At 45.4% G+C, this 26,317-nt stretch overlaps 1 protein-coding gene across 2 annotated transcripts in view; it reads left to right on the forward strand.

Annotated features, from left to right (window-relative positions):
- The window catches only part of lrguk (leucine-rich repeats and guanylate kinase domain containing), a 161,564-nt gene extending 140,560 nt beyond the window's left edge, over positions 1-21,004 (forward strand). For both annotated transcript variants that reach the window (XM_070897192.1, XM_070897193.1), the window contains 2 exons: positions 17,104-17,243; positions 20,724-21,004. In XM_070897192.1, coding sequence (XP_070753293.1) covers positions 17,104-17,243; positions 20,724-20,938 — 355 coding nt within the window. In that variant the 3' untranslated portion in view covers positions 20,939-21,004. The remainder of the gene's footprint in view (positions 1-17,103; positions 17,244-20,723) is intronic.
- The last annotated feature ends 5,313 nt before the right edge of the window (positions 21,005-26,317 follow it).

A 26,317-nucleotide genomic window follows, 5' to 3' on the forward strand; every position in this document is an offset into this window, starting at 1 on the left:
TATTGTGCTTGGAAAATCATTCTTTCCCTCCCAGTATTTTTAACATAATAGCCTCCTCTTAAGAGTGAGCCCTATTCTGTATGCTGCTCCAGACTGAGAGGCAGAAAATTGACCGCTTCCAAAACAGTCCAAGCCAATGCTTCACTTGAGTTGGCTGCTAATTGGATCGGAAGACAGTATTGATAAATAGGCCACACTCCAAACTATATTTAGGGTGCACTACCCACCTCTGAAAATATTTTATGTCGGCTGCACTCTAAAATTAATTGATTATATTTTCGCATTAAAAAAAGCATCCCATTTGTCAGTTAATATGGTACCTCTGAGCAACTTACTTTCATCTTCGAGAGGGAGCAGTCTAATCTGGGGGCCACCATCAACATCCCAAGGATCACCATTGACCAGAAACTTAACTAGACCAGCCACATAAATACTGTGGCAACAAGAGCAGGTCAGAAGCTGAGTATTTTGCGTCGTGTGTCTCACCTCCTGACTCCTCAAAGCCTTTCCACTTTTACAAGGCACAAGTCAGGAGTGTGATAGATTACTCTCCACTTGCCTGGATGAGTGCAGCTCCAACAACACTCAAGAAGCTCGTTACCATCCAGGACAAAGCAACCTGCTTGATTGGCACCTCGTCCACCACCTTAAACATTCACTCCCTTCACTAACGGCACACTGTGGCTGCAGTGTGTATCATCTACAAGATGCACTGCAGCAACTCATCAAGGCTTTTTCGGCGGTACCTCCAAAACCTGCGACCTCTACCATCTAGAAGGACAAGGGCAGCAGGTGTTTGGGAACACCATCACCTGGAACTTCCCCTCCAAGTTACACACCATCCCGACTTGGAAACATATTGCCATTCCTGCATCGTCGTTGGGTCAAAATCCTGGAACTCCATCCCTAACAGCACAGTGGGCTCAAGTTTTGGCCTGAGTTGCTCCTATTTTTTTGGAGCAACTAGTTTAGAATGGAGCATCTTAGAAATTGCAATTCTCGGCATTTAATTTGCTCCAGTTCCAGTGAGTTAGAATAGTTTCATTTTAGAACAGATTTTTTTTTTCAAAAGGGGGCGTGTCCAGCCACTTACGCCTGTTTTGCAAGTTTAGGCAGTGAAAACTTACTCCAAACTAACTTAGAATGGAGTAAATGTAGATTTTTGTATGCTCAGAAAAACCTTGCCTACACTTAGAAATCAGGAGTAGAGATCGAGGGGTGGGGTGGGAAGCGGGGTTTACAAACATTAAACACTTACAAGGTGAGTCGATCTGGGCCTTTCTTTCCCTGGTTTATCATCTCGGTGCAAATGCTGGTTTTGATGAATCGTTTCTTGGCCCCTCGCTGGGCTGCTGTGCAGCTGGCCTTGCTGGGCTACCTGGTGTGGTGAGTCCTACTGGGCTGCTGCGGGTGATGGGTTCTGCTTCGTGGCCAACCGCGGTGTCGGTTGCCACTGGTGTGTATGTTGGGGGGTCAAAGAAGGTAGGGTCCAAGGTGGGTTGCTCAAGATAGTCCGTAAATCTGAGTTTGATTTGATCCAAGTGTTTACGGTGAATGAGTCCATTTGAAAGTTTGACCCGAAACACCCTGCTCCTCTCTTTGGTCACAAAAGTGCTGGGAAGCCACTTGGGACCTTGTCCATAGTTCAACGCAAATACAGGATCATTGATTTCAATTTTGCGTGACGCATTTGCGCTATCATGATATGTACTTTGTTGAAGCCGCCTGCTCTCTACCTGTTCATGTAGATCAGGGTGAACTAATGAGAGCCTTGTCTTAAGTGCCCTTTTCATGAGCAGCTCAGCAGGTGGAATCCCAGTGAGCGAGTGGGGTCTCGTGCGGTAGCTAAGCAGGACTCGGGATAGGCGAGTCTGCAGTGAGCCTTCAGTTACCCTCTTCAAGCCCTGCTTGATGGTTTGCACTGCTCTCTCTGTCTGACCATTGGATGCTGGTTTGAACGGGGCAGATGTGACATGTTTGATCCCATTACGGGTCATGAACTCTTTTAACTCGGCACTGGTGAAACATGACCCGTTGTCGCTCACAAGGACATCAGGTAGTCCGTGGCAAACATGGCCCACAGGCTTTCTGTGGTGGCAGCGGACGTGCTTGCCGATATTATCTCACGTTCAATCCATTTGGAGTACGCATCTACAACCACAAGGAACATTTTACCCAAAAACGGGTCTGCATAGTCGACATGGACCCTGGACCACGGTTTGGAGGGCCAAGACCATAAACTTAATGGCGCCTCCCTGGGTGCATTGCTTAACTGCGAGCATGTGTTACATTTGTGCATGCAGGACTCTACGTAAGTCCGCATCGATACCGGGCCACCACACATGGGATCTGGCTATCGCTTTCATCATTACGATGTCTTGATGAGTACTGTGGAGATCACTGATGAAAGTGTGTCTGCCCTTCTTGGGGACCACTAACCGATTACTCCACAGGAGGCAGTCTGCCTGTATAGACATTTAACCTTTGCGCCGCAGGTATGGCTTTATCTCTTCCTGCATTTCCACTGGGACACTGGACCAGCTCCCGTGAAGCACACAATTTTTTACGAGGGACAGTAAGGGGTCCTGGCTCGTCCAGGTTCTAATCTGTCGGGCTGTGACAGGTGATTGCTCACTCTCGAACGCTTCCATAACCATGACTAAATCTGCGGGCTGTGTCATTTCCACTCCCGTGGTGGGCAATGGCAGCCTACTGAGAGCATTGGCATAGTTTTTTGTGCCTGGCCTGTGGCGGATGGTGTAGTAGTATGCGGACAATGTGAGCGCCCATCTCTGGATGCGGGCCGATGCATTCGTATTTATCCCCTTACTTTCGGAAAAAAGGGATATCAGTGGCTTATGGTCAGTTTCCAATTCAAATTTGAGCCCAAACAGATATTGATGCATTTTCTTTACCCCATAGACACACGCTAACGCTTCTTTTTCAATCATGCTTTAGGCTCTCTCAGCCTTAGACAGACTTCTGAATGCAGAAGCAACCGGTTGCAATTTCCCAGATTCATTAGCTTGTTGCAATACACACCCAACGCTGTACAACGACGCATCACATGCTAGTACCAAGCGCTTACATGGATCATACAACACAAGCAATTTGTTTGAGCATAACAATTTTCTAGCTTTTACAAAGGCATTTTCTTGGCTTTTGCCCCATTCCCATTCGTCTCCTTTACGCAGTAAGGCGTGCAGTGGTTCTAACAGTGTGCCGAGACCCGGTAAGAAGTTACCAAAGTAGTTCAGCAGTCCTAGAAACGATCACAGCTCTGTCACGTTCTGTGGCCTCGGTGTGTTCTCGGTTGCCTCCGTCTTCCAATCGGTGGGCCTGATGCCGTCCGACGCGATTCTTCTCCCCAGGAACTCCACTTCAAGCACCTGGAAAACGCACTTCGAGTGTTTTAACCTGAGCCCCATGCAGTTGAGTCGACTAAGAACCTCCTCTAGGTTCTGCAGATGCTTGACTGTGTCCCGACCTGTAACCAAGATGTCGTCCTGGAAGACCGCCGTGCGTGGGACCGACTTCAGTAAGCTTTCCATGTTTCTCTGGAATATCGTCGTGGCTGATCGAATTCCAAACGGGCATCTGTTGTAAATGAAGAGACCTTCGTGCGTGTTGATGCAGGTGAGGCCCTTCGATGATTCCTCCAGCTCCTGCGTCATGTAGGCCGAAGTCAAGGCCAGCTTCGGGAACATCTTTCCTCGCGTAAGCGTAGTAAAAAGGTCATCAGCCTTTGGTAGTGGGTATTGATCCTGCAGGGAGAAATGATTGATAGTTACTTTGTAATCACCACAGATTCTGACGGTGCTGTCTCCCTTGAGGACTGGAACAATTGGACTGGCTCACTCGTTGAATTCGATTGGCGAAATGATGCCCTCTCGTTGCAGCCGGTCTAGCTCGATCTCTACCCTTTCTCTCATGATGTACGGTACTGCTCTCGTCGTGTGATGGATGGGTCGCGCCCCCGGAATCAGGTGGATCTGCACTTTTGCTCCTTGGAACTTCCCGATGCCTGGTTCGAACAACGAAGGGAACTTGTTTTAGAACTGGGCACACGACGTGTTGTCAGCGAACGAGAGCGCTCGGACATCGTCCCAGTTCCAGCATATCTTTCCCAGCCAGCTCCTGCTGAGGAGCATGGGACCATCGCCCGGTACCACCCAGAGTGGTAGCTTGTGCACCGCTCCATCGTAGGAGACCTTTACAGTAGCACTGCCGATTACGGGAATCAGTTCCTTTGTGTCAGTTCTCAGTTTTTTGCGAATGGGAATCAATTTATCGAAAGTCTTTTTGCCCATGATGGACTGGCTCGTGCCCGTGTCCAGCTCCATTGACACTGGGAGTCCATTTAATTCAACCTTCAGCATTATCAAGGGACACTTTGTGGTAAATGTGTGCACGCCATTTACCTCTGCCTCCTCGGTCTGAGGCTCTGGTTCGTCGTGATCCACCGTGGCTCTGTCCTCCTCTGCAACATGTTGGTTTGCAGGATTAACAGGGTTTGCAGCTCGCCTGCACATATGTTGGAGGTGTCCCATTGTTCCACAGCCCTTGCAAACATACCCTTTGAAGCGGCATGAATGGGAACGATGATCACCCCCGCAGTGCCAACAAGGTGTTAATGGCCTTGCATTCATCACCCTTGATAGTGGACTCTGAGACATCTGCAGACGTGCAACTGCAGGCATGTGGGGCCTGCCCTGTATGTTGCAATTTGAAAACAACATCACTTTGTTCACAGTACTTGTGTGCTGAGAGATTTGCTTAGTATTGTCACTGGTGGCAATGAGCGCCTGGGCTATTGCTATGGCTTTACTCAAGGTTGTAGTCTCTATGGTCAAAAGTTTGCGAAGTATCGCTTCAAGTACGAAAAAGTCTCTGAGCATATGCTCCAAATGTCCTTCAAATTCGCAATGTCCTGCAAGGCGTCTTAGCTCGGCGACATAACTCATCATTTCCTGGCCTTCAGACCTTTTGTAGGTGTAGAACCGATACCTCGCCATCAGAACGCTTTCCTTCAGGTTCAGATGCTCCTGGACCAGTGTGCACAAATCATCGTATGATTTCTCTGTGGGTTTCGCTGGAGCAAGCAGATTTTTCATGAGGCCATATGTTGGTGCCCCGCAGACGGCGAGGAGAATCGCCCTTTGTTTGGCAGCGTTCGCTTCTCCTTCCAGCTCGTTGGCCACGAAGTATTGGTCGAGTCGCTCCACGAAGGTTTCCCAATCATCTCCCTCTGAGAATTTCTCCAGGATGCCCACTGTTCTTTGCATCGTTGGGTTCATCACCTGTATCTCATCGGCAGTTGTTATGTATGAATAGAGTCTGACTGGATACTGTGAGCTCAAAGTAAAGTGTGACCATAGTCTTTTATTGCAGTTCTTCAGAGTGCCTCTCCAGCCTGTGAGGCCTCCTTAAGTACCTGTGCTCGCAAGGGATTGTGGGATCCCTTGGGACTCCAGGGAATGAGCCCTCCGGTGGCTACACAATGTATATACAGGTTTACATATATAACAGGGAAGATGTTGGAATCAATTATTAAAGATGTAATAGCAGAGCATTTGGAAAGCAGTGACAGGATCGACCCAAGTAAGCATGGATTTATGAAAGGGAAATAATGCTTGCCAAATCTTCTACAATTTTTTGAGGATGTAACTAGTAGAGTGGACAAGGGAAAACCAGTAGATGTGGTGTATTTGGACTTTCAAAAGGCTTTTGACAAGGTCCCACATTGGAGATTAGTGTGCAAAATTAAAGCACATGGTATTGGGGGTAATGTATTGATGTAGATAGAGAACTGGTTGGCAGACAGGAAGCAAAGAGTAGGAATAAATGGGTCCTTTTCAGAATGGCAGGCAGTGACTAGTGGGGTACCGTAAGGTTCAGTGCTGGGACCCCAGCTATTACAATATACATTAATGATTTTGACGAAGGAATTGAATGTAATATCTCCAAGTTTGCAGATGACACTAAGCTGGGTGGCAGTTTGAGCTGTGAGGAGGATGCTAAGAGGCTTTAGGGTGACTTGGATAGGTTAGGTGAGTGGGCAAATGCATGGCAGATGCAGTATAATGTAGATAAATGTGAGGTTATCCACTTTGGTGGCAAAACCAGTAAGGCAGAATATTATCTGAATGGTGACAGATTAGGAAAAGGGGAGGTGCAATGAGACCTGAGTGTCACGGTACATCAGTCATTGACAGTTGGCATGCAGGTACAGGAGGCGGTGAAGAAGGCAAATGGCATGTTGGCCTTCATAACGAGAGGATTTGAGTATAGGAGCAGGGAGATCTTACTGCAGTTGTACAGGGCTTTGGTGAGGCCACACCTTGAATATTGTGTACGGTTTTGGTCTCCTAATCTGAGGAAGGACATTCTTGCTATTGAGGGAGTGCAGCGAAGGTTCACCAGACTGATTCCCGGGATGGCAGGACTGACATATGAAGAAAGACTGGATCGACTAGGCTTATATGCGCTGAAATTTAGAAGAATGAGAGGGGATCTCATAGAAACATATAAAATTCTGACGGGATTGGATGGGTTAGATGCATGTTGGGGAAGTCCAGAACCAGGGGTCACAGTCTAAGGATAAGGGGTAAGCCATTTTAGCACCAAGATGAGGAGAAACTAATTCACTCAGAGAATTGTGAATCTGTGGAATTCTTTACCACAGAAAGTTGTTGAGGCCAGTTCGTTAGATATATTCAAGAGGGAGTTAGATGTGGCCCTTACGGCTGAAGGGATCAAGGGGTATGGAGAGAAAGCAAGAATGGGGTACTGAAGTTGCATGATCAACCATGATCATATTGAATGTTGATGGAGGCTCGAAGAGCCGAATGGCCAAGTCCTGCACCTATTTTCTATGTTTCTATGTTAATTTGCATGTATGTTATGCAGAGGCGATGGATAATACGACGCCACCATCGCCGAAACCAGATCGCTCGGGGATTGATGGGGAAAAAGCCATGCCCTGATCGAATCTACAGGGACAGGCGCTCATACCTACATCTGAGTGAGGCAGACTGCATTCACAGGTTGCGATTTAGAAAGGAGATCATCACAGAGATCTGCCAGCTAATCAAGGCAGACATACAGCCAAGAAGTGGCAGGAGGACTGTCCTACCTGTGGAAGTGTAGGTCACTGCAGCACTTGCCTTCTATGCTTCTGGCTCATTTCAAGCAACTGGGGACGTATGCTGCATCTCACAGCTCGCCACACATTGCTGCTTTCGACCGGTGACTGTATGCCAAAAGGGACCTGGTCATCAATTTCCCTATGACCATGCAGGCAATGTGAGACAGGGCTGTGGGGTTCTCCAGAATTGCTGACTTCCCAAAAGTACCGGGTGCGATTGACTTGTATCCACATCGCCTTGAGAGAGCACCTTTGGACGACTCCGAGGTGTATCGCAACAGAAAAAGGGTTCCACTCCCTAAATGTCCAGCTCGTCTGTGACAATATACATCAGATCATGGCAGTGGATGCCAAATATCCAGGTAGCATCCTTGATGCTTTCATCCTATGTGAGAGCGTTATATCTGTGATGTTTCAGGAGCTGCCAGAAGGGCACAGCTGGTTGCTCGGGGACAAAGGGTACAGGCAAACCTCCTGGCTTATGACCCCCCTACACAAACCCCGCACTGAGCCAGAGCGTCGGTACAACATGTCATACGTAATGACACGGAACATCAGAGCGGACAATTGGCATACTGAAGCCGCGTTTCCGATGCCTGGACCACTCTGGAGGCTATCTGCAAAATACGCCTCACCACGTCGGTCAGTTCACTATCGTGTGCTGCATGCAACTTGGCCAAATTGAGGGAACAGATACTGGACCTTGAAGATCCTCCTGAGGGGAGAAGGGGGCGGAGGAGGAGGCTGACAACGATGAGGAGCAGCAGGAGGAGGAGGACGAACCCATGCCACTACCTCAACCCGCAGGACAACGGCGGAGGAGGCTGCTTCGTGCACCTATAGCCATAGCTAGAGACTTGCGTCAGCGGCTAATCCGTGATCACTTTGCTGCCTGAAGGCTAAACAGCTTGACAGTGTTGACTCTTTGCACCTGTTAGTCTGAAATAATAATGTACATAATGTTGTGTTGGATTATGTTGCTTTAATTCAAAAAATAATATGCAGGATTCTTGTTAATTTTTTTAAAAATTAGGTTTATTAAACATTTGTACAGCTGTACTTAAATAAAAACATTTCTATCAAACATTAAACTTTTCAATGAAGAAAACAACAAGTAGCAGCAACAACCAAACTCTAGCTGCACCCATCTCCCCTCCCCCAATGCAAAGCCCTTAGTGCCGTGAGCCCCTCTTGCCCATGATGTTGCCTCTACCCCTACCCATGCCCATTGTCACAGACTTCTACTTCCTCCCCCCAACCCCAAGGTTTTTTCTGTTTTCTGCGCAAAGGCACATTTGTTGTTGGTGGAGTTGGATAGGAACAGACCTAGCAGACAGCATTGTGGAAGGCCCAGGTACCTCTTCGGACTTTTCTTCAGCCTGTGGATCAACCCACGGCACACTACCTGAGGTTGGTCTGGGGATTGGAAAGTGAGTGTCAGCAGTTGGTGCTGTCAATTGCTGTTGGGCAATGATAGCCTGGGTGTGTCCACTTATTGCAGCAGCTATCTCCGACATTCCCTCCCTCATCTGTCCCGATACTGCATCAGCTGCCTATGACATTCCCTCCCTAATCTCCGACATCCCCTCCCTCATCTGTCCCAACAGTGCTCCCATTCCTCCAGTGTTGCTACTTCTACTGATAGTCCTGCTAATTCTACCCTCACCCCACACATGGTGTCCAGGAGCGATCTCATTAGCTCAATGTTCTCCCCACTCATTCCCATGAGCTGTCCTATGTCCCCTGCATCTTGCATTTCAGGTTGAGCTCTCCTTCCCACCCTCCTCGGCCATCTCCCAGGTGTGGCTTGCTGCAACCCACTGGGACCCGCAACCTCAGACTGTACACCATGAAACGTCGATTGTATCGCTCAGCAAAGGGCTTGGCGTCCTCAGGGGGTTCACTGGCTCTAATTCCAATGTAACCATCTCAGTATTGGGGTCTTCCTGCTGCCCTTCATTCTCCAGCTCATCCTCGTCCTGATGTTGATGAAGAATATCTGGACTGATGGTTTCCTGATCATGCTCTGCTTCTACCTCTGCTTCAGCTTCTGTCTCTTCCTGATGCGCAACATCTGCAAAATATAACAGAGCAGATGTTTGGTTAGCAGCAGGGGAGGGGGCAAAGGGGGCATGGTGACACGAGTACGTGGGTCACACAGCATAGGCACTTTTCAAAGACCACAAAGCCAACCCAGACTCTGCAGTTTGCAGGGCTTACCCTCGCTCGGTAACCTGGGCCCAGCGTCCACATTGGTGGTTGATCTTCTCTTGCGAGATTTAATCATATCAGCAATCCTCTGTTCCACGGCTGTTAGTTGCAGACTACTTGGCACGCCTCCTCCAGTTTTTGACCTTTCTCTGTTGACCTGTGACACTTTCCTCTGCAAAGATAAAAATATAACTTTTTAAAGAGAGGAACCTTCTGTTGTGGTGGCCGCACCACACACATATTAGGCACATTTACAAATGTAATTGCAGTGCATAAATAAAAATATTATCTACAGTAACTATTTGGCCAAGGTCATGCCGCTTCTTTTTAACCTGCGGGCCGCTTCTCGGGGTCATGGTCACTGCATTGAACTCTTCTGCAACTTGTTCCCAAAGTTTTGCTGGTAGAGAGGGTTTCAGTTTCTTTTGTCCCATTGTTCCTTTGTTCTCAAGCACATCCCATCTCCTCTCAATTATGTTTACTAGGGGCTCAATTTCTTCTGCTCGAAATCTCTTGGCCCTTTCCCCTTGTCCTTCCCCTTCCCTTGGCTCCATCTTTTGCAGCTAAAATTTAAATGTGTAGATCCAGCTCTGACCCCAATGTGTTCGCACAAGCTCTTGATCCAGACCAGGAAGTTTACTGTGGATGCGTGGACACACCCATCATGTGGAAAAAGTGATTTTTTTTTTCCCGGGCATGCTTAGAGACTTTTTGGTGCACACGTGAAGCTCCACCCCCAGACTTAACTTCAGGTACTGCAGCGCCAAAATTAAATTTGACTTCGGCGAAAGTTGGACCTTTTTTTCTGGCGCAATTGGGCACAAAATAATCGGCCTTTCATCCTCCTGAGCACCAAAAATCGGCAAAGAGGAACATTGAGCCCTACATCTCTAAAAGCTATATTTTTGATGGTAGTTATGTCTCTCGCTGTCTAATATATCTTCTATTGTAACATCACAGGAGCATATTACACCAGACATGTCGTATCCTGGATATGGTAATGAGAGTTTGGTGAGAGAAGGACAGAGGTTGTGATTAGTAATTGCGGTCAAGGGTAAAGAAATAATGGCAAATTTGTAGAAACAATGGTCAGGGCACAATTAGACTACTGCGTGCAGTTTTGCGCAATCCATTGAAGAAAAGACGTAGATTCACCAGGATGATGGCAGGGATAGGAATCCATAGTTTGAGAAGGGACTTGAGACATTAGGACTATTTCCACTTCTGCAGAAAAATCTAAGAGGAGAATCAATAGAGGATTTTAAAATTATCAAGAGTTATGTAAGAGTGGATAGGAAAAGACTATTTCCTCTAGTTGAAGGGTTATTAATTTAACATTGTCACTAAGAGAGTGATTAAGATTGGGAGAAATTTCTTTACACAGAGTTGGAGTAGAATGTCTTTCCAGAGAGAGTGGTTGAGGCTAAGATCAATATATCTTTAAAGGGAAAAGTGGATAAATAATTGAAACAGAAGATGATACAAGGCTAAGGAGAGAGTGCAGGGGCACTGAGATTCATTTTGGATTGTCTTGCAAAGAGCTGGCAAAGATAGAATGGGCCGACTGGCCTCTTTACTTCTATGATTCAATATAAAACCGATATCTCTCTATTATGAAAGCGATGGTGCGGATTCTCCTCTATCCAGCTGGTACCAGCAGGACAGGACGACCGTAATTCTGCCTGCCCCTCAAATCCTGTTGTGACCCCGGGCCATTTTCCTGGGTCGGGGTTATTACCAAAGCAGGACAGATTCCCAGGGGGATTCCTGCCACCAAGACCGAGTAACACACTTTAAGCGTCACACTCTAATGTCATATTCTGCCGTCACAACTTAGGCGAATTCTTTGTCAAACTTACAGCTGATTGGTCATATTTAAATCTATCCCGTTTTAATGATTGCCTCATATGCAAACTTATTAATTGTGATTTAAATTTAATAATTTGATTGCTTATAATTTAGTCATATACAAATTTCTCAGAAAGGAAATGTGGGACTCTATTATTGACAGTAAGACTGACCATTTACAGAGGGCTTGCAGTTGAGTGGACTATAACAATACATTGTTCGTTATGTTGTATAATGCCCTTATTGCTGTAAAATGGTGTATCCTCTGAATCACTGAGAGCAGTGCCTTGCACCATTTCTGTAAAATGCGCGCGCGACTTTATCATTCTAACCACAGACCTTCCCCAATATCGGTGCCCTATCTGAGAAGGTTGGGAATTCATCCAGCTCTTGAGGCAATCATTGCCAGCAGAGACCATTTGCATTTTCCATCAGCAGCACTTTGGCCCCACAGGCAGTGAACAAAGTAATCTTACAACATGGCAGTACCTCCCTCTGGAAGCATATACAGCAAGGTGACAATCATTTATAGACGTTGCCAGAAGATATTGGGGGATGGGAGGGGAGAAAGCCATAATGAAGTGAAAATGACACTGCTGTCATTTGAATGGAACACACTCCTTTCATTTTACTCACCACTCTTGACATCTAACGTCCCACGAGCACTGCCTCTCCTGTCTCTCTCACACGTTGGGTAGAGGTTCTGCCTTCAGGAGGTAATTCAGGTTTAGGAAGGATGATAAATTACACCATAATGAGCTGTCCTTGAAAGCGGCCACTCCAGATATTCTGAAACACCTCACAAGTTAGGACTGAGAGATTTATAGTTTTTCATTGGCACAACACCAAACAACCGCAGATACTTTCATACCATGTTAGACATGCACTGCAAAGATTTTTGCTCTAATGTACTTCAGTTCCAACCGTTACAGATCCTTCTCTGTGGGAGTGCAAAGGATACTATGATAATAGTTAGTGTTTCCCAACTTCTGATAACAGATGAATATTTTCTCCATTGGCATTTCCTTTGAAAAGGATTGGATTTTGTAGCTACCAATGATGCAGCATGTTCTGACACACCTCGCGACTGGGCCACTTTCTGTAGTCTATAATCACTTCAACCTTGCCACCTCTCAATTTGTCCTTATGCTGCGGATGTGTTTTCTTCCCTACTATCCTGAATTTGCTACTATATCCTAAGGCACAGTTCCATAGGTGTTGCCACATGTGTCCATTCTTCATATGTGGGCTCTGGTATTGGGGTTTTGGCAGGCTATCCACTACAGAGGGTATCTCAACCCAGTCTGCTCCTATCCACAATAACCACTTGCATTTATATAGTGCCTTTAATGTGCTAAAAGCATCCCAAGTTACTTCACAGGAACGATTATCAAGCAAAATTTGAAATACATGGAGATATTAGGGCAGGTGACCAAAAGTTTGGTCAAGAGTTTGGTTTGAAAGAGTCTTAAATGTAGAGAGGTGAAGAGGTTTAGGGAGTGATTTCCAGAGCTTAGGGCCCAGGCAGCTGGTGGCACGGCTGGCAGTGGTGGGGCGATGAAAATCGGGGAATATGTAAGAAGCAAGAATTGGGCACTTGACATCCACACATGTAGAACCCACTGGATGACAATCAGGAGCATTTACCGTAACAGAATTTTTCCTCCTTCCACCAAGGGAGCTAAGGCCAATCATAGCGCTGCAACTGCGGCTAGGCTGATATCAGCTAACTGAGTGATTAAACCTTTGGCTTTCTGGCCAACATGGCTCAGCACCACATCCTCTACTGCAACCTTCCACGTTATTGTGACTCTTAAATTTCACAGGGCACCTCCATGAACGATAAGCACTTCATCTATCAGCAACTTAGTTTGTTTTTAATGTGAAAACCTAACGGCCTCGCATGTGGCATACGAAAAGAAGTAGTTGCAGTAGGATATGAACTTACCATGACTTAATCTGCAGCTACACCTAATATTCCATCAGTTGTGTTACAGGAAGTAAACCCTGTTACACAAGTGTCATTCTTGCAGCAGTTGATTTATACATTTTTGAAGTGAGTTTTGACAGGGGATTAGATTTATTTTCTGAGGGGGGGGTGGGGGGCCGTGCCCCTTTCGAGGAAATTTTAATTTTTGACACTCTTGGTGCACTTGAGCAACATTTTAAATTATTCCATGATTCTTTTATTTGCCTCCTTTTTCTGTTCTTTTGCAGTGCTTTTTTTTCCCCCCATATAAATTCCCGATCTTTTGTCCTGCTCTCAATGTTCTGCCCAATCGGACATCTCTACAACCTTCCACAGACATGTCCTTGCATTGCTCCATTGTTTTGGCCTGTAAGCAATTGAACCAGTTATATGACTTTCCGACTCCCTTAGGTGATCGAAATTAGTTCAGGAGACCACTCTGGCCCTAAGTAATGTTATACAGGTACCTATCTCCAGTATGAGGTGGTCTCCACCCCAGCCAGAAACAGGCTCAGTTCGCGCTTCAACGAATCCATACGAGTGTTCATCATACGAGCCGATAGTGTGCTCCATGGGTCCACTATTCTCAGGGAAAAGAACCACCTCCTAACATCTAACCTAGTTCTGCCTTTACGTAACTTGACATAAACTGTCCACACAAGTACGATGTAGTCCCTTCATCGTCTTATAAACCTTGAGGAAATCACCCTGAAATTTGTGCTTCTTTAAAGTCCCAGCTCTTTGAGCCTATCTTATTCATGGGCCTAAAATTCTGGTTGGAGGCTTCCTTCGGACGAGCGCCTCTGACCCCAAATTTTTTTGTGAAAATACCTGGTGGTCCCAGAGGCGCCGTCAATTCCGGTCGGAGGGCTTCATTCCATGCGTAGCATACTGGGACATGATTTCCCTGTACGTACGAAAAAGCTGGAGTCACGTGGGCCTGGACCACCAATCACGGTGCAGTATTCTCATTGATAATAATGGGAACTCCGTTTTTACAAGTTCCCATTATTATCAATGAGAATAAACCTCTAAAACAAGAAACACAATATAATAAATAAAAAAAAAACACCACACATGTTTAAAATTAATTGAAATTAAAGTTAATTAAATGTTTTAGAAAAAAATATATTTTTTGGAATTATTTTTAATGTGTTTTAATAGGGTTTAAAATAAACTTACCTTAATGGACAGGGTTTTTACTATAAAAATATGTATTTAAATTACATTTTTATATGTTTTAAAACTCTTATGTTGGTATAAGTAGTCTATGCACCTGCTTTCACCAGGCGTACGAGTTTGAAGGACATTTGCTGGGCATGAGTTGGGCAAATAGCCCAATCGCTCCCGCGCAAATGTCTTTCCCCCAGGGATGCAGAGGATCTGTCAAGAGAAATCTTAATAGATCGGAAAAGCCCCGAAAACCGGCTTTTGTGAGGCCTTCATACGCACTTCATACGGACCCAGTGAGGCCAAAATTTTAGCCTCCATAACTATGATGCTTTAAACTGGGAATTAATCTTGTGGCCTTCCTCTCAAAAGCCTCAATATCATCCACCATATGAGGAGACCAAAACTGGACACAGTATTGTAATTGGGGCCTAACCAAGATCTTGTACAAGTACAAAATAGTATGCAATTAGCGATCAATCAGTAACTGACAAAATGACAATTAGGCAACCAGGCTGAGTTGCTCTGTGTAAATCTGGTTTACACATTAATAAAATTAGTTCTTTCTCAGTCAATCTTGGATTACAATGATCCTTAAAACAAGCTCAAACAAGATCTCCATTTTTGGGATACACTTATAAACCATATATATTCTGGTGATATAATGGGAGTGAAGATAGGGAGGTCAGTAGTGTGTAAACCATGACAGCTCAGGTGTGCAGAGGTTATACCGTCCCACTCTTGACTTGTCCTTCACATCTATATCTCTGTATGTTGTTTATGCAATAATATGTATGTTGCTTCAATTTTACTTATTTTGCTGTGAGCATTTTCAATAAATATGCAAAGATTTAATAAAAGCCACTTCAACCAAAAAACTAGGAAATGCTCCTTAATCAGACACATCAGAATGACCCACATTTATCCTAAACAAAATCCGTGGCTAAATCATTTCAGCCACTTTTGACAGACTCTACAATTTCAACCTTTGTGAGAATAGCTGTCCTTGTGATGTGCTCCTTCAAACTGCATTTTTCTGCTCTATATTTAAAATAAATAGCTTTATTTCAAAAACAGCACATAAAGTTACACGTTTAGCATCAGTGCACGGCTGTTTCAGCTTCACATCAACGTTAATCTTGTGCTGAAGAAATTGGATGTTCAGACCCAAAACCGCCTTCCCCTTAGAGTCTCACTCCATTTTGTTCTGGTGTCTGTTCTTGACCTGGTTTCAGGCTGCATTTACACCACTTTGCACTGATGCTACATTTGTAATGCACCCCAACAAATCAGTACATTTAGATGTCCCAGTTAGAAATCACATATCAGTTTAAATTTCTGTCCCTTTTTTTAGTAATTGTTCTCTTGGCTTCAATGAAAAGGCATCAACAAATTAGAAGTTATAAAAGGGTATAAATTGCACCCTTGTGTTTAGAATAAATCACTTACTTATACTTAGGATATGTTGTTATATATACAGACTATAGATATACTCTCTGTGTAGTCACTGTATAGTTGCATAAAGTGGAGGCTTGTTTACCTGATGTTCTATCAATAAGGTTTACACTGTGTATATACATGCTGGCACCACTAGAGGGTGCAACTGGTGGAGACCGGGATTTCCTACCCTGGTGGCAGAGGCTGTATAAAAGGGGAGCCACCATGCGGCTGCCTCACTCTGGAGTTTGGAATAAAGGACCAAGGTCACTACAGTTTGAGTACAACACATTGCCTCGTGGAGTAATTCATAAGTACATTATGGACATAATAATTGTGGTATAACAGGAAGCACACACAGCACTTTACCAGAATCTAGGAAGCATAGGTTTACTTCCAGCTTAAAATGCTGAAGAAACATAACCAACTTGTCACCATCTGAAATCAAAAGAGCTGGGTTAATGTTTTGAGTAGAAAATCTTCCTCAGTACTGGTTCTGATACACAGTGAGGTCATTTTCACCTTCGCCACTTGGGCAGTAAGCTGGCGGATGGAAATGAAATTCGGGTGGATAACGGCCAGTTTAGAGCCCAAACAGTGAAAGGGAAAACTACCTCCAATGTCTCAACACAAACATTGAACCAAAACCGCCCTAAGTAGAGGAAGTGCATCCGGGAGGGCACTCAGCACCTCGAGGAGAGCATGCAGAAATCAAGCGCAGGCAGCGGAAAAAGCGTGCGGCAAACCAATCCCACCCACCCCTTCCCTCAACGACTATATGTCCCACCTGTGGCAGGGACTGTGGTTCTCGTATTGGACTGTTCAGCCATCTAAGGACTCGTGTTTAGAGTGGAAGTAAGTCTTCCTCGATTCCGAAGGACTGCCTATGATGATGATGAACTAAGCTTTTTCTGTGTTCAGCTGCTGATGGGCCTGCTATGTATTTCAAATACTTTGGTGGATTTTCATGTTTTTGTATAGCCACTGGAACCAGGACCGCAGAGTAATCGCTCCTACAAGGCACATCTCTTGAAATTCTCCCTTTGATGCTATTGATCCAACATTTTTTTGAAAGCAAATTTCTTCCAGGGTGGGGAGAAATCTGAAGCCCCAATGGCTCTGTGGGTGAATGCACCACCTAAGATGCTTAGGACCCTTCCAGTTGGCAGACAGGAGACCATCAGTCCACGCTCTTTCCAAACCCAAATGAAGGTTGGGCTCTCCTAATATTTTAGTGCTTTTGCTCTTGTACAATAGAGATACCGATGACTACTTTCATGCAGTCCCTGGCCACTAACCTTGTTACTGCTTTCTCCACCAGTTCGGAAGCAACCCATCACACTTTTGAAGCATCATCGTTGTCATCAGATTCATTTTCGGAAAAGACTAAGAATGTGGATCAAGACACTGACTCCTCTGTGGAACTTGCCTTTCAGGCATTACAATTTGTGACTAACCTGGGTATGTCAGGATTGAGGAAAACACTGGAATGTTTGTTTACTCACTACAGTGGAGGTAGCTAGAAGGCAGGGTGGGAGGAATCAAGGGAGGGCGAAAAAGAGAAATGGTCTGGGATTTTCAAAGCATCAACATAAGAAATCGGAACAGAAGTAGGCCATATGGCCCCTCGAGACTGCTCCGCCATTCAATAAGATCATGGCTGATCTGATCATGGACTTAGCTCCACTTCCTCGCCCGCTCCCCATAACCCCTTTATCCCCTTATCGTTTAAGAAACTGTCTATTTCTGTCTTAAATTTATTCAATGTCCCAGCTTCCACAGCTCTCTGAGGCAGCGAATTCCATAATCCTCTGAGAAAAGAAATTTCTCATCTCTGTTTTAAATGGACGGCCCCTTATTCTAAGATCATGCCCTTGAGTTCTAGTCTCCCCCATCAGTGGAAACATCCTCTCTTCATCCACCTTGTCAAGCCCCCTGATAATCTTATACATTTCGATAAGATCACCTCTCATTCTTCTGAATTCCAATGAGTAGAGGCCCAACCTACTCAACCTTTCCTCATAAATCAACCCCCTCATCCCCGGAATCAATCTAGTGAACCTTCTCTGAACTGCCTCCAAAGCAAGTATATCCTTCCTTAAATATGGAAATCAAAACTGCACACAGTATTCCAGGTGTGGCCTCACCAATACCTTGTATAGCTGTAGCAAGACTTCACTGCTTTTATACTCCATCCCCTTTGCAATAAAGGCCAAGATACCACTGATCACTTGCTGTACCTGCATACTATCCTTTTGCGTTTCATGCACCAGGACCCCCAGGTCCCGCTGTACTGCAGCACTTTGCAATCTTTCTCCATTTAAATAATAACTTGCTCTTTGATTTTTTTCTGCCAAAGTGCATGACCTCACACTTTCCAACATTATACTCCATCTGCCAAATTTTTGCCCACTCACTTAGCCTGCCTATGTCCTTTTGCAGATTTTTTGTGTCCTCACATATTGCTTTTCCTCCCATCTTTGTATCATCAGCAAACTTGGCTACGTTACACTCAGTCCCTTCTTCCAAGTCGTTAATATAGATTGTAAATAGTTGGGGTCCCAGCACTGATCCCTGCGGTACCTCACTAGTTACTGGTTGCCAACCAGCGAATGAACCATTTATCCCAACTCTCTGATCTCTGTTAGTTAGCCAATCCTCTATCCATGCTAATATATTACCCCCAACCCCGTGAACTTTTATCTTGTGCAGTAACCTTTTATGTGGCACCTTATCAAATGCATCTGGAAGTCCAAATACACCACATCCACTGGTTCCCCTTTATCCACCCTGTTCGTTACATCCTCGAAGAACTCCAGCAAATTTGTCAAACATGACTTCCCCTTCATAAATCCATGCTGACTCTGCCTGGCCGAATTTTGCTTTTCCAAATGTCCTGCTACTGCTTCTTTAATAATGGACCTCAACATTTTCCCAACCACAGATGTTATGCTAACTGGTAGTTTCCTGCTTTTTGTCTGCCTCCTTTTTTAAATAGGGGCGTTATATTTGCAGCTTTCCAATCTGCTGGTACCTCCCCAGAATCCAGGGAATTTTTGTTTTTCAATTATTTTTATTTTGTCTACATTTTTTAAAATATAGATTTTAAAAAAATCCTTTTTTAAAAAAAATACGAGAGAATGTAGGAAAAAAGCTGACTTATTTTAGCTCATCTTATGTTCAGAACACCTCTAGGAGAGCGGAATTGTTGCAGCCAAGAACCTCTCCATCACTTAAGTGTTGGGCTGACAGATGGTATGTCAGAAAGTCACTTAGAAGTTGTCTTCCCTCTCTTCAACCCAATCCATATGATGTTATTCTGTCATTCTCTGGAAAGAATACAAGAAATAGCTTGTTGTCTGACAGGCAATTCGTACGTGAGCTCCAACCTCCCAGCTCTCCATAACTACTTAATTTAATCAATACCACTTTGGGCATTGCCCTTCTGACATTTTACCGCTTGTTCCTCCTCCTCGACCGTGGTGCTCTTCCTCTTCCCAGCATTCTTAAGTGTCTGCACTATTAAAATCAAGACTTCTTGCACAGTCTGCTACTCTTAACTCCTTCTTTCCCAGTACCTGTACATCAAATCGGTAAAGTCCCTACCTTCTAGTCTTCCCTCCCTCCTAAAATCTCCAAGGTTTTTAAACCCCAAACTGGGCATTGCCTAATAAATACGTCTTTGTTACCTCATCTTATCCGCTACTCTTTTCAAGTACTGCTTTTTGGGCAGCTGCCCAGATTATTTTTGTGGGGTCGAGAGGAGCTCTCCAGTAAAACTGGTCGGAGTGTGTGCGGCGCCTGCTTGGCTCAATTCTGTCCTAAAATGGTAATGGGGTCCTATGTACGTTGTAGGATTCAGATTTGTTTATTAAAAGGACCTACTGCCAGAAACGGGCAGGCGGTTTGGCCGACCAATGGCAGGCCCCCTTATACATGGCGGCAGCGGAACTCTGGTGTTAATGGGACAGTAAGGCTACCTGACCCAATGTTGAGGCTGTTACCATAGAATCACAGAACGATAGAGCACAGAAGGAGACCATTCGGCCCATCATGGCTGCCGGCTTTTTGGTAGAGCTATCTAATTAGTCTCACTCCCCTGCTCTTTCCCCATAGCCCCGTGAAAGTTTTCCTTTCCCGTCAAGTATTTTCCCAATTCCCCTTTGAAAGTTACTATTGAATCTGCTTCAACCACCCTTTCAGGCAGAGCATTCCAGATCACAACAACTCACTGCGTTTAAAAAAAATGTTCTCATGTCGCCTCTGGTTCTTTTGCCAATCACCTTAAATCTGTGTCCTCTGGTTAGAACCCTTCTGCTACTGGGAACAGTTTCTCTTTATTTACTCTATCGAAACTATTCATGATTTTGAACACCTCTATCAAATCTCCTCAACCTTTTCTGCTCTATGGCGAACAATCCCAGCTTCTCCAGTCTCTCCACATAATTGAAGTCCCTCATCCCTGGTACCATTCTAGTAAATCTCTTCTGCACCTCGTCAACACCGAATACATGGAATGGACCTCTGGAAAGAGCAGTGGAGATTAATGCCTTGACTCCATTTAAGGAACAATTGGAGGCCATGATAGGCGGAGGGGAGGGACAGTAGGCCCTTTCTGTGTAGATGAGCTGAAGTAAGCCAAATGGTCTTCCTTCTCTATATTGACTTTGTGATCCCATCCAACTGGGCTGAATCTTCATCCAAATCTTTGAGATCCAATTTTAATGTCTAATCCACTGCTGCACCAAGGCTAGAGCTGAATCATTTTCAGTGTCAATAGTAAATAGAAATCTATATGCTTGCAGGTGTGGGGAGGGGAGGGAGGGACAGCAGAGGAAGAGGGAGTGGTGTGACGTTTGAACAAGTTCACCAAAACTTTTTTTTGCTTTTGGGCGGGCAGTTATTAAATTATGTTCAAAAGTTTGTTTTGATGCATTGCAGGCGAACTGGATTCTCTTCACACTCCAGAGGAAGCAAGGACAGAGCCCACTAAAGAACTACCGCCTGCATCCGTGTTGCTTTCATCCCAAAGTCTACAGTTTCCTACTCCTCGACTTGGATTGAACATCAAGCCCATTCTGCCTCCAATTCCATCAGGGCGAACAGCAGCTGAGCTCCCAGATAGCCCAAAGCAAGCCGTCTGTACATTGAAATGATAGTTTATTAACTCCAGATTTAAAAATCCCTCCACAATGCCGACATTAAAAGTTCTGTTATTAGTACTTTGCTTTTTATTTAACTGTTTCTACCCCTCTGTCTCCACCAGCAATAACAATGTGCATTTATATAGCGGCTTTAATATAGTGAAAACACCCCAAGGTGCTTCGCAATAGCATTATCAGACAAAATTTGACACCGAGCTGCATCAGGAGTTTTTGGAACAGGTGGTCATAGAGGTAGGTTTTCGGGAGCGACTTCAAGGAGAGAGGCGGAGAGGTTTAGGGAGGGAATTCCAGAGCTTAGGGACCAGGCAGTTGAAGGCATGGCTGTCAATGGTGGAGCGATGAAAAGTGAGGATGCTCAAGATGCCAGAATCGGAGGCCTGCAGAGATCTCAGAGGCCTGGAGGAGCTTCTTAGCTATTGTTTTCTTATGCACCTTTCTGGGAGCTTCTTCTTGATGTAGAGGGTGATTTCTCCAGCACTCTGATGCCTCTGATGCTCTGTAAATTGGTCCCTGTCCAAGCATGTACCCCTTGCCCTGAACTCCAAACATTCTTGGAATATTGCAGAGTCCCAATTGACATTAATGCAAAACTAATGGTTTACTGGCATGAATGAGATTTTACAGTGCATCTATTGGAAAATGCCATTTTATAAATGATGCAGTATTCACAAGACTGGCAACACATGCAGTGCTATGTGGAGGAGTTAATGGCGCTTAGTGATCAAAATACTAAGTTGCAAATTCCGCATTTGGGTCACCTCTCGGGGAAATTGGGCTGTTATGGGTGAAAAGAGAAGAAAGTCTTAAGAAAACTGTCATGTATTCAACCAGCATTGTAACCCATGTATAATCTGACCTTTGACATTGACATGTTGCAACACACACTCGACACCATAGGATGACGCATCGTACGTTAACACAAGTTTCTTACATGGGTCGTATAGTGTTAACAGTGTGTTGGAACATAACAAATTGCGTGCATTATTAAAAGCCCTTTCCTGGCTGTCCCCGCAGACCCATTCGCGACCTTTGCGTAGGAGCATGTGTAGCGGCTCTAGCAGCATGCTCAATTTGGGAAGAAAGTTACCAAAATAGTTCAGGAGCCCCAGGAACGAACGCAGCTCCGTCGTGTTACGGGGTCTGGATGCTCTCTGGATCGCTTCCGTCTTGGACGCAGTAGGGCTGATCCCGTCTGCTGCAACCTTCATCCCCAGGAATTCTACCTCTGGAGCTAGAAAGACGCACTTCGCCTTTTTCAGTCGCAGCCCTACCCGGTCCAGTCTGCGTAGCATCTCCAGATTGCGAAGGTGTTCTTCAGTATCGTAACCCGTGATGAGGATGTCGTCCTGAAAAACCACCGTCCCTGGAATCGACTTGAGGAGGCTTTCCATATTTCGTTGGAAGATCGCGGCGGCCGAGCGAATGCCAAACGGACATCTGTTGTACTCAAACAACCCCTTGTGTGTCGTGATGGTAGTCAGCTTCTTCGACTCACTCGCCAGCTCCTGGGTCATGTAAGTTGAGGTCAGGTCCAATTTTGAAAAAAGTTTGCCACCGCAAAGAGGTCCTCCGCTCTCAGTAGCGGGTACTGGTCTTGGAGTGACACCCGATTGATGGTGGCCTTGTAATCACCACATATCCTGACCGACCCATCTGCCTTGAGCACCGGCACAATCGGGCTCGCCCAGTCACTGAATTCGACTGGCGAGATGATGCCTTCCCTCAGCAGGCGGTCCAATTCGCCTTCTATCATTTCCCGCATCATGTACTGCACCGCTCTAGCCTTGTGGTATACTGGCCTGGCGTCCGGGTTTATGTGAATCACTACCTTGGCCCCCATGAAAGTGCCAATGCCAGGTTGAAATAGTGAGTTAAATTTGTCCAGGATCTGTGAGCATGATACTCGCTCCACAGAGGAAATTGCATTGACATCGCCCCATTTCCAGTTCATGACAGCAAGCCAACTCCTCCCCAGTAGTGCGGGACCGTCCCCAGGACAATCCAGAATGACAACCTGTTCTCCAAATCTTTGTGGGTCACAACTACTGTGGCGCTGCCTAGCACCGGATTGATCTGCTTTGTGTAAGTCCGTAGCTGTGTGTCAATCGGCGATAATTTTGGCCTCCTGGCCTTAGACACCCACAACTTTTCGAACTGTTTGATACCCATCAGAGACTGGCTGGCCCCCGTGTCTAGCTCCATTGATACTGGGATGCCATTGAGGAGCACTTTCATCATTATCGGTGGCGTCCTGGTGTATGAACTGTATACGTGCTCCACATGAACTCGCTGAACTTCAGCTTCCAGCGATAGAGTTCATTCCTCCACAGGTGACCGAACACCGGAACCAAGTGGAGGAGAGCCCAATCACTTTGGGCAGTCTGGATAGGCCTGAGGCACCGCAAACAGCAGACACTCAGGCCAGCGCCCAACAACCGCAACCCCAACTCAGGCGCTCTACAAGAGAGCGTAAACCACCAGAGAGACTCAACCTGTGATCCCAATAAGACTTTGGGGGGGGAGGTGATGTCATCTATTCAATCAGCATTGTAACCCATGTCTAATTTGACCTAAGTTGTACACTGTGAGAACAATGACCACTAGGCGGGAGACACTCCTAACCTGGGCCTTCAGGTACAAAAGGGGAAGCTCCACCCACCTTCATCACTAGGAGTGCTAAGGAATAAAGGACAGGTCACAGACTGACCTTCTCTCAAGCATAGGCCTCTTGTGCATTTATACTGTATAGTAAGGACCTATCAAAAACAACTCCTAAAAAGTATTCTGATGATGCTTACCTGATGGTAACTGCTGGATGGATTGCATTGGAAAACATCATTGTGGGCCTCACTTAACCTTCTTCTAGGGTGAGTACGGTACATGACCATAAGATAGGCAGAGCTGGTGAGATATTTGGCAGGGGACATCATTCCGCCAGTCCTGCATCATGATTGGGGGGGGCGGCGGGTGATGTGTAGATGAATTTCGCACCATGGTCAGAAAGGGTGGAGACCAGCAAAATCAGGTTCTATTCCAATTCTAATGAAGAGCCATTGACCGGAAACGTAAACTCTCTTTCTCTCTCCATAGATGCTGCCTGACCTGCCGAGTGTTGCTAGCACTTTCTGTTTTTATTCCACCTCAGATTCCTCCCACCGCCCCTCTCAGCTCAGATTGCACAATTTTTATGCGAGAAAAGCAGAGGAATTTCTATTCCACAATGTAGAAGTGCAGAAATGATGCCCTCCGTAGCAAAAGGAACGAATGGTGAAAGCAAAGTGCACTTAAATATCAGCATCTCTTCCAAAATACAACTTTTGATTTCATTTTGGGACCGGTATCCTAGCTTAGAGTCCAAATTCAGTGGCCAGGCCAGTGGATCGATTATCTAAGCAAGGTGAATGTTGACACAGACACTGACCATAACAAGTCCTCCCATGCCAGCTGTCAGCTTCTCTTTTGTCCCACTCAGTCACCTGCTTCAAAATACAGTGAATCAGCCGCACGCCCAACCCACACTCACCCCTACCGCCTCGCAAGGTAGCCACTAATAAATCCAACAGCCAACAGAGAGTGGTGAGAATGTGCAACTCACCATCACAGGTAGTAGTTGAAGCGAATAGTATAGATGCATTTAAGGGAAAGTTAGAGAAATACATGATGGAGAAAGGAATAGAAGGATATGCAGATAGGATTAGATGAAGGTGGGAGAAACATAGAAAATAGGTGCAGGAGTAGGCCATTCGGCCCTTCGAGCCTGCACCACCATTCAATAAAATCATGGCTGATCATTCACCTTTGTACCCATTTCCTGCTTTCTCTCCATACCCTTTGATCCCTTTAGCCATAAGGGCCATATCTAACTCCCTCTTGAATATATCCAATGAACTGGCATCAACAACTCTCTGCGGCAGGGAATTCCACAGGTTAACAACTCTCTGAGTGAAGAAGTTTCTCCTCATCTCAATCCTAAATGGCTTACCCCTTATCCTTAGACTGTTTCTTATGGTTCTGGACTTCCCCAACATCGGGAATATTCTTCCTGCATCTAACCTGTCCAGTCCCGTCAGAATTTTATACGTTTCTGAGAGATCCCCTCATCATTCTAAACTCCAGTGAATACAGGCCCAGTCGATCCAGTCTCTCCTCATATGTCAGTCCTGCCATCCTGGGAATCAATCTGGTGAACCTTCGCTGCACTCCCTCAATAGCAAGAACATCCTTCCTCAGATTAGGAGACCAAAACTGAACATAATATTCCAGCTGAGGCCTCACCAAGGCCCTGTACAACTGCAGTAAGACCTCCCTGCTCCTATACTCAAATCCCCTAGCTATGAAGGCCAGCATACCATTTGCCTTCTTCATCGCCTGCTGTAACTGCATACCAACTTTCAATGACTGATGTACCATGACACCCAGGTCTCGTTGCACCTCCCCTTTTCCTAATCTGCCGCCATTCAGATAATATTCTGCCTTCATGTTTTTGCTCCCAAAGTGGATAACTTCACATTTATCCACAATATACTGCATCTGCCATACATTTGCCCACTCACCTAACCTGTCCAAGTCACCTTACAGCCTCTTAGCGTCCTCCTCTCGGCTCACATCACCACTCAGCTTAGTGCCATCTGCAAACTTGGAGATATTACACTCAATTCCTTCATCTAAATCATTAATGTATAGTGTAAAGAGCTGGGGTCCAGCACTGAGCCCTGCGGTACCCCACGAGTCACTGCCTGCCATTCTGAAAAGGACCCGTTTGTCCCGACTGTCTGCTTCCTGTCTGCCAACCAGTTCTCTATCCACGTCAGTACATTACCCCCAATACCATGTGCTTTAATTTTGCACACCAATCTCTTGTGTGGGACCTTGTCAAAAGCCTTTTGAAAGTCCAAATACACCACATCCACTGGTTCTCCCTTGTCCACTCTACTAGTTACATCCTCAAAAAATTCCAGAAGATTTGTCAAGCATGATTTCCCTTTCATAAATCCTTGCTGACTTGGTCCGATCCTGTCACTGCTTTCTAAATGTGTTGCTATTTCATCTTTAATAATTGATTTGAACATTTTCCCCACTACTGATGTCAGGTTAACCGGTCTATAATTACCCATTTTCGCTCCCTTCTTTTTTAAAAAGTGGTGTTACATTAGCTACCCTCCAGTCCATAGGAACCAGAGTTGATAGATTGTTGGAAAATGTTCACCAATGCATCCACTATTTCTAGGGCCACTTCCTTAAGTACTCTGGGATACAGACTATCAGGCCCCGGTGATTTATCGGCCTTCAATCCCTTCAACTTCCCTAATACAATTTCCCACCTAATAAGGATTTTCTTCAGTTCCTCCTTCTCACTAGACCCGCGGTCCC

This window comes from Pristiophorus japonicus, chromosome 13 (assembly GCF_044704955.1).
Source record: "Pristiophorus japonicus isolate sPriJap1 chromosome 13, sPriJap1.hap1, whole genome shotgun sequence".
In the NCBI taxonomy this organism is placed as follows: Eukaryota; Metazoa; Chordata; class Chondrichthyes; family Pristiophoridae; genus Pristiophorus; species Pristiophorus japonicus.